Here is a 14,658-nt window from a genome sequence, read left to right as displayed (position 1 = left end):
TACCGACATATTTCTGTTATTGCTACCTCAAAGTTATGTGTAATGTTATATCACACCAGCTACCAATCAACAGATTATGCTTTGACAGTTTAGGAGGCATAAATATTGAGGTACAATAACAGAAATATGTCATACAGACTGTCAAAGCATAATCTGTTGATTGATAGCTGGTGTGATATAACATTGCAATGTAACATATTTCTGTCCAATCAATTGCCTTTGCTTCTAATGTTATACATCTGCTTATAACACTTCTATTTAGAGACTTAGTATTCAAATTCACTCCTACAAGAAACTAAAATCACTGGCTTTATTGTTAGTATTTAAAAGACCAAAAATTGAAACTTCCAAATTTTTGTATACATCCTAAATAAAGTAAATGCTTATTTAAAATTGTATTTGCACTCATAATGAACTTTAGGTAATATTTCAAGATGATTATTATATGTTTGCATATAAATTAAAATAAATTCTGTTTTCTGGTATAGAATGTGAGGGTCAGATTAATTATACATTCACAAAATAAATTATTACCTGTAGAAATATCTTATCTGTTTTCAGGTGGAAGAAAAAACAATATTACACATACCTACATCAAATACCATATTACCTGATGACATAAGAGAAGTTATTCAGAGATATTGGAGTCCCTGTGGATCTTTTGTACTGTTTTCTGTTAGTGTGATTTATTAAGCAATTTTATATGGGGAGTATATTTTAATTATTTGTAAGAATATATATTTCTATTAAGGTAAAAATAATTATCTTAATTGTTTTAAATATCCATACACAAATGATGCTGCTTCAATTACTGTGTTTTATGAACTCATAACTTTTAACATTAGTTATCAGAATTATTGATTAATTATGCTTATGTGTTAATTTAACCTCCTGCCCTGCATTAAAGAATTTACCTTTTTATATCTAATACTGTTTTTCTAATATATTATTGAGTTGTGTGTGTTTTAACAGGTGGAACTTAATAATGTAATACTTAATAATAAGTAATTTTTGACCATTCATACAAAATTAATAAACATATTTTCTAATGTTTTTTTTTTTTTTTTGTATAAAAAATTCACCATCCAACTATTGAAACAAGACTTTTGTGCTGTTGAGAGATAGAAAAGTTGAAGTTCATCCAACTCCAATAAGCATAGTCAATTTCTTTGAAAGAAAAATCAACATTTTTTTTATCTCAATAAGTCTTGTTTGTTTTTTTTTTTACTTGATAGGGAAAAAGTTGAAAGCTAAGGAGAAGTATATTTCAGAAAATGATTCCTTGAAATATCTAATTGTCAGTAGAAAATATACTGGAAGAATTATGAGAGCTTGTTTTGTATACATTCATGTTTTTAAACTGAATAATTTAAACATTTTCTAAATGTCAAGAGTAATTGGTATTACACATTATTTCTCATTCGAAAAATAATTGATATAAACATTTTAATTTTTTGTTTTGTTTTAAACAACCTTTTAGCTACTAAATCAATCTTTAAAGAAGTTTAAGGTTCTTACAATGTGAGAGAAATGTTGATTTGGATATCAGATCTTTTGCATTAATTGTTGTGAAAACTAATAATGAATCTTACTGAAAACTATCTCCATTTAAATGTTTTAAATTAATTATATCAGAATATCAAAACCATATTTTTTTTAAATAAGCTCATAAAATGCAAAATTAAAATTTTTAATTCTTTAACTGAATTATATTAGATTATCAAAACTACATTTTTTTAAAGTAAGCTTATAAAGTACAAAAGGGAAAAGTACAGTTATTTTTTAAAGAATTTTAACATTTGTTTTATTGATAAATAATCAAACTTGATTTTCCAAAATCAAAATTGAGTCATTCTTTTATAAAATACAGTAGGTTTTTCACCAATTCCTAATGAGCTAAGAATTTGTGGTCATTTTAACTTATTTGTTTGCTATCTATTAATTGCTGTCTTCTGAGTGTCAGTTTTGCAGCAAACTGGTTCTTTTGAGATTTATATGAAATTAATTGTTGATACTTTTTAATAAATATCCCATGAGTTTAATGCAGAAGTTCTAGCTTTTAAACGTAACTTTTTGTTAGAGGATTATAAGATGTTTCAGTTCGAGAATATCTTCCGATGGGTTAGTTTGTGGACTTCGAGTGCAAAAATCCAAGGTTTGATTCCACACCGTGAACAGAGTACAGATAACCCATTGTGAAGTCTTGCACTAATACAAGAGCTACAAAATGGAAGACAAAAAATTTTATGACCTTTGACATGAGTAACTTCTGTAATGTCTCCTATACTTAACATAAATAAAGTTGTGTAGCAGGGTACTTGTTCATGTCAGGTAGTTTCTGTTTAACCAATAAAGACTAATTTTCTCTTCTTTTTTTTATGATATTACAATTATTTGTTCACATTTTTACATGATGTAAATTGAACATGTGAATTAGTCTAGAACAATAGTGAAACATTTAAGAAGGTTTCTTATCATGCTCTTTCATTTTAGTGTCTTTAGGAGTTTAACAAGTCTTCATCTACATGAAATTTAATCTAATGAAAACTGTTTACTCTGTTTACCATTCATACCCTGGGATCATCTATTATTCCCTTGGTTTATTTCAAACCACAGTCACTAAACATTACATAGGTACAGATCGAGCATAAGGGGTGTCACCAATAGTGAATCATGCAGTCTTCAGAGAGTGCTTGGTCATCTCCAGTAGTAATTGCAAGAGAGGAGAAAGGTATTTCCAGGTTCTATAGTGAGTTTAGCCAGATGAATTGTGGTAACTCACATTGAATCGTTTCCATTACCATGAACAGATGAATGTCTAAATGCGTTGGGAAGGGCCCATTGGTTCAGTACTTTAGATCTGACATCTGAATACTGCCAATTCGAACAGGATGATGAGAACAGACTGAAGATTGCTTTTAGCATGAAAGATGGCTTGAATGAGTTTCCAATCATGCCAGTTTGCCTGTGTGACATGCCTACTAGTTCGAGATGTTAATAGAGCTTACATTAAAAGGGCTGTAATGGGAGAAGTGCTTGATCTATGTCAACAGCATCTTGGTGTTTGGTTGCATGTTTGATTTTGTGGTTGAGAACTTAAAAATTTTATTGCAGTGGATATAAATGACAGGTTTGAAACTGAAACCTGGGAAATGTGCACTTATGGCTACAAAAGTGGAATTTCATTGTCATATTGTGGGTAAAGAAGGTATTTTCTTAGATCCTGCTAAAATAGCAATGGTACAAGATTGGCCTTAATCTATGACCAAACAAAAAGTCCTCAGTTTCTTGTTTTTTTTTATTATCTTAGCAATAGTTTGATGCCACTTTCTCCAAAATCACTTTTATTGGCTCTTACTAAGACAGAGATACACTTCAGATGGAGTGAGGAATGCGAGTAAGCATTCCAGCTTCTGAAAGATGTTTTAGTAGAAGCCTCAGTAGTAGTTTATCCACAATGGTGAATTCCTGCTAGAAATTGATACCAGCAATAGTAGTATGGAAACAGTGTTATTGCACTTGCAAAATGGAGTAAAATGTGTATTCACGTACGCTAGTTGTATGCTTACAGCTCATCAATCCAAATATTATATGATGAAGAAAGAACTGCTTGTAAAACACTTCCAAAACTATTATTATGGTGGAAAGTTCTCTTAGTGGACCGTACCTCATTGAAATAGTTGATGAATTTTTAAAAACCCAGAAGGGATTAGCACACTGGATAATGGCATTGCATGAGTATGATTTAATCATACATAATCACCTGGTCCCACAGCATGGAAATACAGACATATTGTCTTGACAGATAGATCCTGTATGCTCATTAAATGTCCATATCCTAGAAACTGTGTAGAGGTTGAGACCATTTCTGCTATAATGACAACCAGACATATTGTTGGATATGCCACTGATAGATGGATGCCACAATTAACCCACGTGGAAGCTCCAGAAAGAATAACTGAAAGGCCCAGGTGTAGTATGGGTGTTTCTTGCCATGTAATTAGGTAAAACACATTTAAGTAAGATTGAGGAATGTAACACAAATGCACATAACCTGTGTCACTGGTTACAAGTACAGAAAGATGTGCTATACCAGTGGTTCTCAATCTGTGTTAGAGGTAGTGGTCCTCAGAACTCTGAAGCACAAGATTCTTCAGACTTTGTATAATGCAATGAGTGGAGGACACCAAGGTGTTACTTGCACATGTATTAACTTTTGATGACAGTTCTTCAAGTCAGACATTCAGCATTGAATTGAATACCATATGCCTATTTACTGGTTTGACAATGCACCAACCTTGGACTGTGTGAATGTATCAACCATTGGACAAGTCTCAGTCAACTTTATGAAATAGTTGATGATCATGAGTATGTACAGGTGACTCTGGAAGTGGACCAGCAATATGGAAAACCAACAAGTCTTTGTTGAAGTTTACCATGGTTACGCCAACTTTTCCTCTGGATGGCACACACCTGGTTTGGAGCAACTGAAAAGGTCCACTCAAGTCAGGGAGCAAACTTTAAGAGCCAACTGTTCTCAGAGGTTTGTAGAATGTTAGGTATGGTGAAGGTGCAAACTTCAATCAATATAGCTAAGATTAAAACCTTCATTTCGTATTTCATTTTGCAAGCAATATTACTTCACTTAGTATCACAGCTCAGTTATTCAGAGATTTAGCATTATTTCTTAATTGGTATCTTGATCGAATTTCCTGTTATTAAGCAGAATTATCCTATTATTCGAAGGTTAACTCAGTTTTACCTAAAAATACCGCAAATCAAAATGTAGCTTAGCTATTTGGAGGAAAATAAAACTTCAGTTTTTGGGCTAACATAATTATATATATATATTTATTATTCAAACAATAACTTAAGAATTTTAGCATAATAACCTTATGAAGAACAAAGTTTCCATTATGCACGAAAATGACTTGTCTTTGATTAATGTATTTGATAAGAAGAATCTGTCCTCGCGTTAAGGAATTTCGCCCATACGGAAATTATAAAGCACGACCAAACGTAATGTGCCATTAAACATAATGGTTATACAAACTAAGGCAAAAAGTTTGTATGATGATTTGATGACTGAACAAAGTGGTAGTGGATTTCTGAAGAAAAACCCTTCCTGGTAAGTAAAGGGTGGTTTGATAGGTTCAGGAAGTGCTTTAACTTGCACAACATAACACTTAAGTGGTGAGGCTGCCAGTGCTTATGTAGAAGCTGCATGAAGATACCCTAGTGAACTCAAGAAAATTATTGATGAAGGGGGTTACAGTCCAGAACAAGTCTTCAATGTGGATGAAAGGGGACTGTTCTGGAAACGCACACCAGATAGAACATTTATTTTTAGGGAAGAGAAGTCTGCATCAGAGTTCAAGGCATCAAAAGATCGTCTGACTTTACTTGTGGATGACAATGTTACTGGAGATTTTAAGCTAAAGCCATTACTAGTGTACAGTCTCGAAACTCCAAGAGATCTAAAGGGATATATCAAGCCAAATTTACCAGTGACTTGGCGCTCAAACAAGAAGACTTGGATGACTATAAGTATTTTTCAAGACTGGTTAATCAATTTATTCTGCCTTCCTATTGAAAAGTATTGTGTCAAACGTATTATTGCCAACAAAACATTGCCCATCTTAGACAAGCCACCTAGTGAACTTGAATGATTATTCTGATAATGTAAAAGTTGAGTACATCCCCAAAAATACAACTGCATTGCTCCAGCCAATGATTCAAGGTGTTATCTCCAATTTCAAGAGATATTTCTTACAGAGAACTCTGAAACAACTGATTAAACCTACTGATGGAGAGGATTAGTCTACAGTTCGAGATTTCTGGAAGAAATATAACATTATTGATGCAATAGATAACAACACCAAATCGTGGGATGAAGTGAAGGAGTCAACTATAAATGGTGTGTGGAACAACATATGGCCAGAGTGTACCAACGATTTTACAAGCATAAAGTGCTGAGAAAGTTCACCAAGACATTGTGGCACTTGCAAGACAGGCTGATTTTGAAAATATCGTCGAAGATGATGTGGTTGAGTTATTAAAGTCCCATGGAGAGGATGTGTCGAATGAGGATCTGATAATGTTGGAACAAGAGCGAGTTGCAGAAGAGGAGGACGTTATTGAAACACCACCCATGCAACTTCAGTTGACTATCAACTACATATACCAATCCTTTGCCCTCGTAGAAAAAGTGGTGCAAATATTTTGGTGCTAATGATCCCAGCCGTGAAAGCAGCCTAAAAGTTACAAAAGGACTACATGATGTCATGCACAGCTACAAGGAGAAGATGCAGCAGAAACAACTCTCTGCGCATTCTTCGTCAAAATAGCTGAGCCTACATTACATCAAGATGATGATCATGATTTACTGGTTAAGGCAAACGTCAGTACCAGTACTTAGTCTCCCTATATAAAATGTAATTATTTTTGTGTACCTGCTATTATTTTTAGTGAGTAAAACTATTAAACTATGTCAATTACATTTAATATGTGTTTTAAAATGTTTTCTTACATACATATGTGTTTTTTATTACTTTTGTGGATCAAAAATTTTCCGTAAGAACGCAACCACACTTATAACATGGGACTCAATTGGAAAATAAGGTTTGAGTTACGGCATTTTGCGCTACAGAAGCTTTTTCAATACGGGGGGGGGGGGGGGGTTAAATGTATTTAAAATTCAATTATAAATTAGAAGCCTCATATAAATGAAAAACGTTTGTTGAAATATAAAAATGTTTGCTTAGATATGTGTACATATTGATAGCAAATATATTCTCTGTCTTGATACTTTTTAAATAAATTTCAGTAATTTATGAACACAAAATTCTATGGAGTTAATTGGGAATTTTTATTTCTTTAACACCTTTAGGCGCGCATCTTTTAAATAGTATATTCAAGTTTATATACGTGTCTAGTTAGATCAAGTATCCTCTAATACCACTTGAAATAACCCAAGGTACATAAGAAAACAATGGTTCAGAAAACCTGAAGATTCAAATTCTGCAGATAAGTTAACCTAATTGGCATATCTAATGACGTCGCAAAGCATTGTGCTAAATTATAAACAACAACTAATGACGTCGCACTTCCAATATGGCTGCCATACGGCGACGGGCGCACCTAAAGGATTAATTATTTATTCAATTTTCCAACGTTTTGGCATACGCCTTTAACAAGGGATGTTTATCACTAAGATAACTGGTTCAGGTGTATGCCAATTAAGTTGTACAAATGCGATCTGAGTGCTAGGCTGATCTGATAAAGGTGTAAACAAATACACTTGGATTTTTTAATGTCTGAAGGAAAGAAAGGGTCTTTATAATTCTTAATTGTATCTCAGCATCTATATCCATAAAACTGTAACGTTTAACAACATTTTACACAAAAGTATTATTTGATATTTCAAGTTTGGTATTTTATATGCATGTTTATGCACCTAATAATAAATGTTAATATAAATTAGGGTTTCTAAATAACCACTTTAATACCAATTATAAGCCAACATTTTTTATGAAACCGTGAAATTTAAATCAATTTTTGTATCATAATAAAGTTTTATAAGTTTTAAAGTAAAATCTTCACATAAGAAAATATTCTTTGTTTTTGTGAAATTTTGCATAAAGCTAGCCCCCCAGTGGCACAGCGGCATGTCTGCGGACTTACAACGCTAGAATCCGAAATTTTGATGCCCGTGGTGGGCAGAGCACAGATAGCCCTATGTGTAGATTTGTGCTTAATTACAAACAAACAAGCATAACGTTACTAGAGGGCTATCTGCACCAGTCGTCTCTAATTTAGAAGTGATAGACAAAAGGTAAAACAGCTAATCAACGCTTCTCACCGCCAGATCTTGGGCTACTCTAATTGAATAGTGGGGTTGACCGTCACGATATAATGCCCTCACGACTGAAAGAGCGAGCACTTTTGGTGATAGTAGTATCTTTTGTGAAATTTTAGTAACACTGGTAACATCACGTTTGTGTAATTTTAAATTACTGCATAGGTAACTCAAATATGATGTCATAAGTGACACTTCAAATAACACTGAAGGACTGCAAGGGATCTTTCGGTCTATCTATATAGTATTATGTACACAAAAAAACCCTCAAAGCCAGCCATTATTATTCAAATATTTATCAAACTTTCCCTTAAACTCCCTAGTGAAACCATGCTGACCATCCAACAAAATTTTAATGAGCATAAAAATGACATAAAAAACACCATATATATCAAACTCGTTAGTGCTACACATAGACAGTCATGGACACTTGCCAAAGTGGCAAGACATAAGAAGTTTGCATAAGGGTTATGATAAGAGATTGAGACGGACCATTGAAGCTGCATACATCGCTACAGAGGTCACCTCTAACCACAGAGAAGGCTTTGTTAACCTGGCTAAGGTCGCCGGGTCACTGGTAATTAATGTTGCGAGAAGGGCAGAGGCAGTAGGATATATCAACCAATCAGGAGGACGCATTCCTCGGCAACCAACGAAGTAATTCACGACATGGTATGTAATGTGTTGTCTGTATTTGTTTGTATCATTCTCTGAATAACATTTCTGCTTCATTCTGTGTTTCCTTTCCAATATATTTCACTCGTATGTCATGAATAAGGTCAACATTTGAAAATGACTTTGCAAAGCATTTTTTATTAAACTTTCAAAAACTTTTCCCGCCACTGTTGTAAGACAAACAGACCTATAAGTATTGGGACAATTTTTATCACCTCCCTTGAAAAGAGGACTAACATTAACCAACTTCACATCTTTTGACACCTGCCCGTATACAAGGACATATAATAAATAATAACAAGTGACTCACATATCCAATCTTCTTTTAAAACCTTTGGTAAATATTATCTGTCCCAGAAGTTTTATCATTCTTTAAACTTCCTTAACAAGCTCAGAATTAATGTAATCTAACATTTTGCTTATTCTTTACGTATTTCAAGAAATCCTTACTATTAATTTTTTTTACTTTTCAGTGAGAATTTCATGCCTATTTCAAAAACTTACCGACCAAACATGCTCGCCCTTTCAGCCGTGGGGGCCTTATAATGTGACAGTCAATCCTACTATTCGTTGGTAAAAGAGTAGCCCAAGAGTTGTCGGTGGGTGGTTATGACTAGCTGCCTTCACTCTAATCTTACACTGCTAAATTAAGGACGGCTAGCGCAGATAGCCCTCGTGTAGCTTTGCGCGAAATTCAAAACAAACAAACAATCAAAAACTTAATTTTTACAAAATATTGTCAGTTACAGAAACTGTTACTAGATGGCGATATTAACCTTCTCAACTTCTGAGTGATAAAGGAAGTGACGGTTTTTTAGTTAAATCCAATTTTAGTGGTGTTGTGTATTCTGTATTACTAACAGTAGTAGTAGTAGTGATACTACGTTAGTCTGCTATATTTAATTTTTTGATAAACATTTCAACCTTTGTTTCTTTCATTTATTTAACCAAAAATGGTTATTAAGGTATTTGTTTCCGGCATTTCTGCAAGTAAAGAGGTATGAAACTACTGTTTTTCTAAAGCTATTAAAAGAAAACATACAAATGCTAAGCCTAGATTAGAAGTAGAATATGCTCGATGTTTGTCCGAATCATGTTACGACTTCGTAAGATTAAAAATTTGGAAACTTACACTGTACATAGCAGTTGTTTCAATTTTTAGATTTGTACGGTTTTTAGTGTAATTTAAGTAGCTTTGTCAATTATTGTACATTGGACTAAACAAAACTTTCAATAATATTTTGAATTCATGATGCTGACACCGAGTGTGTTACTGATGGTGATCAAGGGCCTCCAAGCTATCCTGGGGCCCGGAAAAGAATTGGTATGTGCCCCCCCCCTCCCTTTTTGGAATAGTTTCTTTCACAATGATGACACAGGGCAGTGAGCTCCAGGGAAATATCCTGCCCTTCTGGTGGGCCTGATAATGATTATAATTGTCTGATATTTTAGAAAGTGGTTTTAATTAATTTTAAACAAATTTTAATAACATAAGTTTAGTGTTAAGATATTTTTTATAGTCCTAAACAAGTATAATATTTACAAGTTTAAATGAATGTGCATTGGCTTCAACCAACCCAGTATTGAAGAAGGATTATTGATTATAATTCAAAATTTACTAAGGGTATCTACTTCAAAGGTGGCAAGCTTATAGTAAAATGTCCAAGTCTGTTGTACACAAAAAATTAGATGTGTTACAAATGTATTTGTACTTGATATGTCTGTGAATTGATGTCAGTCTGATTCAGATTCTGACAAATCAGAGTGCAAGGTGATTCTCAAGTGAATAATACAAATACTTTTGTCCAATTTACAGTGAGTGTATTGTATTTGCATAACTTCTAAAACTTGTGAAATGCATATTCACATTTTTTTTTCGGTATTCATGTATATTGTGTTTGGTATTTTCTCTCCTCTACTGTGAACTGATGGTAAATCAGCAGTGTAGAATAAAATGAATAGTTCGTAACTCTGACATCAAATACATAATACTGTGTTGAATGGCCCACTGTAAACATATGCATTTTGACCCCCACCAGTGTACATAGGGTTAAGTAAATTTTATGGGTATTCAGTAACGTAACAGTGGGCTCATTGGCCTTTCATGGCTGCTCCATTCATTTGATTAAATACCCATCTGCAAATTAATGATATATATTCAGCCCTAATTCTGCAGGTACTTATAAAGCCCTCTCCTTAACTCTTCTAATTTTATTGTATCTACCACATCTGAAGGTGATTATTCTAAAGGCAGACCACTCTTTTCGTAAAATAAAATTGCTCAACTTAAAGATGACTTCTATCCAGCCCTCTGTCTTTCCATTAAACACAAATAAAGACTATGCACCAATCCTATTTACTTCACAATATGTAAAAGTAATTTTTAACATTTCAGTCAGATTACTTTAACTCCTCTTTTCCCATGAGAAAATAACCCTGGAGACCTTAATTCTGTCCTCATGCGACGGTCCTCTCCATCCCAAGAATTATCCTACAGTCTAACATTGTATTAGCCATTCTTTGAACCTTTTCTAATGACTCAATTGCAAATAATTCTACACTACTTTCAGCCTATCCCTTAACAGTAACATAAGCGAGAACATGTTCACCTTCTTTCCTTTTGTTCCTGAAATGGCTGCTGAAATAACCCATTTATTTAACTCTTTATCTCCAGAGCAAAAAATGGCCACAATTTCTTTGTCAGTTTTGAGGAAATCAGTGGTGAATGCCTTTCATCTAAATCCAGCTTCACATTTTGTTGTAGCTCATGGAAGGAAATGTTCATATCAGTCTCCTTCTTCAACTACTTTCCATGCTACTTCATCTTCACCATTTTTCAATCTCCTCCTGCTTATACAATGGTCCTCTTATTTTTGTTAGGTCTAGATCCAGACCCTACTTTTTTTCCTCATAGTAGCACCATTTGTCTATCCCTTGCCCTCACCTGTATTCACACCTGAAGGGCCTGCCACAGGACTCCTCTATCTCTCTCTCCCTCTCTCACTTTCAAAATTATCATCATCAAGATCACTGGGAATAAAGTCATTTTCCTGGCTCAGAAATTCCTCAATTAACTTCCTAGTTTACTCAAAAGTAAATTGATGAGGCCTACCATAAGTAGTGGGCGTGGTTATTTTCTGTATTGCAAAATAGAGGTTCAAAACACTTGCTTAAATTGCACCTTTCTTCTATCAAATTGGTGCTCAGATTGAACATATTTCATTAACAAAGGTAGTTCTAGTTTTATATTGAATGTATAAGGCATTCAAAATGTGGGATTGATCAGGAAATTGAACAAGACCTACAAGCCGATATATCAGCTGTTCGGAGAAAAAGAGTTAATAACTTAAAACCTGAAGTAAACATTTTGTATAACCCCTCATATAAGATAAGTGCTTCATTACCCACCTTAAAAACAAGCTCTAAAGAACAAACAAAAACAAGGCATATATAATATAGAATGTGAATATAGTTAGAAATATAATGGACAAACTGCACGATATCTCGAAATTACAAGAAAAGAACACTAAAGCCACATGCATAGAGGGGATTTCAAAAAATCCACCTTAACATGTCATCAATTTGAAACAGGTCCTAGGATTATTTGGTAAAAAATGTCCCTCTTACACCAAACAAAACATAAAATAGAGCAAAATGTTCTTGAAAGTGTTGAAATTATGAAAACAGGTGTTTTATCCTTAAACTGTTACAGTGGCTCTAGTAACATTAAAAAAATATGGCAAAGCTTATTCACCTAGCTCACCCTCTCTTTGAACTTCCTTTAGCTAATAACTCTGTCACAATTTTTGCAATCACATGATAACACCCCATTGTTACATACTGTTACCCATAGTTCCTAGAGACATTTTTGTTCTGTGTATAAATCTCTTATCATACCCGAAGAAGAAGACAAATTCTCCATTGAAAAAATGTAACATGTATTAAAATATTTCCTTATGCTTGCAGATCATTTTGTCTTGCATATAAAAGTCTCTTAGTGTAATGTGCTTCCCTACACAAATAACACTTAACCTATTAAATAATGTACCTAATTTAATATGTCAGTCTAACTAGGAATATGAATATAGAGAAAGAAATTTGCTAATTTTAATAGAAACTTGTTTAAAATAAAAAAAGTACTGCATTAATTATGTACAGTTTTGATGTAGCATGACAATATTAAACATCTCTGAGTTAATAAAATCTTTGCAGTATTCACAGATTTATTTATTTTTACTTAAAGCCTTAATAATTTGTAGCCTTCATGATACATTTTCATACCTTTCTTGCTTAATAATACAAAGAAAAACAATGAAACAGAAAGCCATATTAACCATATCGCTACAGGTTATGGGTCAAAGGCCATGTCATCGTGTTTGTGGCCTTGCATTCAAAATTTTATTGAACTATTATTTTATGAACTTGTGTCAATAAGTTTGGTATCAAACTGTAGATTAGAATTCAAATTTTAGTATTGTACATTGTTCAGTTTCTTAATTCAAAAGTAAATATTAAAAAAGCCCTTTTAAACATTGATTTATGAGTGTCACGTGGTATGTTGAATGCAGCACTGGTTCGAATTAGATGTTTGTGATGTCAAAATACAAAGTTTATAGTTTTATACAAATTAGGAACTCAAATTACTGATATTAACAAGCTAGAATATAAAATAAGAACCTCCTTTCTTTTCTATTTGATGAGATCTTGCTCGTGTACTGAATCAAACACAGTGGCCCCACTCATCTCTTTCCATATTTGGAAACAGTCCCATATATACACTTACTTGTGTATATGACATGTGAATAACCAATCAAAAGTTCAGAATGTCCCCTTAGTAGCTTTCTCAGCCAATTTCATGTGTTAGGATGCCATCTCATTCTTTCAAAACAAGATTTCAAGGAGCTAGGTTGTCTCTTTAGTCTGCTCAAAATTTCATTTTTTTAGATCAAAATACAGCTTAGTTACTAAACTTGATAAATTATAGTGGAATTCTGTAGTATCGATATAGTAATCTATGATTTTTTGGTTATTGAAATGTATATAAAAAACTTAAAAAAAATACTTTGTTTCATATCCTCCATGTGCAAAATTTGATAAGGCTTAGCAACCTATGGCAAGCAGGAACCGAGTACAAAGGTCATAACAAGAAGAAATAAGTTTAAGAACTTGTTTGTGAATAGTAATAATCTGTATACGTATATATAATGTATAATAATTGAAATGTGACTATTTCACAAAGTACTTGTCCACTAAAACACAGCCACGACAGGTCACTTTGTAAAAGACTAAAGGTCAGTTTTATATTATTGGATATGGTAATATGAGTGCACATGCGCCACGTCATTGTAACTTCTGGAAGGTCAATATAATAAAAATAATAAATGTATAATGTTATGAGAATTAAGATATTTAAACTAAACATTTGTGTTTTTGTGTTATAACTTGTAGTCATTCTAGAACAGATAAAGCATAATTTATATTTATTTCCTAATTTTTATGGTGGTTACAAGTTCAGTCAAATTGACGGATCCCGTATAGTTAGAGTAGAGAAAATAACAGACAAAGTATAAAGTTTTACCAAAAACAAATGTTTTGAAATGTATTTAGGAGGTTTTAGAGATTACACAAATAATATTTGAGATTTTTAGAACAGAATAGTTTTTTAATCATGACATGAAAATCACTTCACACTCGGACTAGGAATGAAATGGACTCGATATTTTCAAAAACAAATCTTTCATAAAAATACTTCATGAAAAAATCTGATTTTTTGTGTACACAAGACTTGGAATCATTACTAAAAGTCTACCAAATTTTGTGAAGATACACATAGAGCATTTAAAGTTATAGTATAAATACTTAACATGTGCAAATTTGTATACAAAGTCATGTATTTTATACTGAGCCCATTGCAAAGGGGTTAAACATAGACTAGGGCTATAGGGTTTTGTTTATGTCGTTAATTTTGTGAACCTACATGTTTTCCTAACATCGTGAATTAATCCTAGCCATTTAATATCATATAAATAATCAACTACGAAGTATTGGTATTTTTTATTATTCCAGCTATCCAAGTAAGTGAAATAATATTGTCATTATGATTTCACATTATTTTTGATTAATTC

At 32.9% G+C, this 14,658-nt stretch overlaps 2 protein-coding genes across 4 annotated transcripts in view; both read left to right on the top strand.

Moving 5' to 3' along the window:
• LOC106468584 (transcription initiation protein SPT3 homolog) overlaps window positions 1-2,372 on the top strand; it is a 31,859-nt gene extending 29,487 nt beyond the window's left edge. The window contains exons 11-12 of one of the 2 annotated variants that reach the window (XM_022396927.1): window positions 562-675; window positions 1,074-2,372. In XM_022396927.1, coding sequence (XP_022252635.1) covers window positions 562-675; window positions 1,074-1,118 — 159 coding nt within the window. In that variant the 3' untranslated portion in view covers window positions 1,119-2,372. The remainder of the gene's footprint in view (window positions 1-561; window positions 676-1,073) is intronic. The other variant, XM_022396928.1, reaches the window with a different exon arrangement.
• A 6,972-nt stretch (window positions 2,373-9,344) lies between these two features.
• LOC106468585 (SH3 domain-binding glutamic acid-rich protein homolog) overlaps window positions 9,345-14,658 on the top strand; it is a 28,990-nt gene continuing 23,676 nt past the window's right edge. The window contains exon 1 of one of the 2 annotated variants that reach the window (XM_022396926.1): window positions 9,345-9,531. In XM_022396926.1, the coding sequence (XP_022252634.1) occupies window positions 9,487-9,531 (45 nt within the window). In that variant the 5' untranslated portion in view covers window positions 9,345-9,486. The remainder of the gene's footprint in view (window positions 9,532-14,658) is intronic. The other variant, XM_013929020.2, reaches the window with a different exon arrangement.

The sequence above is a fragment of the Limulus polyphemus genome, unplaced genomic scaffold (assembly GCF_000517525.1).
Source record: "Limulus polyphemus unplaced genomic scaffold, Limulus_polyphemus-2.1.2 Scaffold3066, whole genome shotgun sequence".
NCBI lineage: Eukaryota > Metazoa > Arthropoda > Merostomata > Xiphosura > Limulidae > Limulus > Limulus polyphemus.
This window is presented reverse-complemented; position numbering and strand designations above follow the sequence as displayed.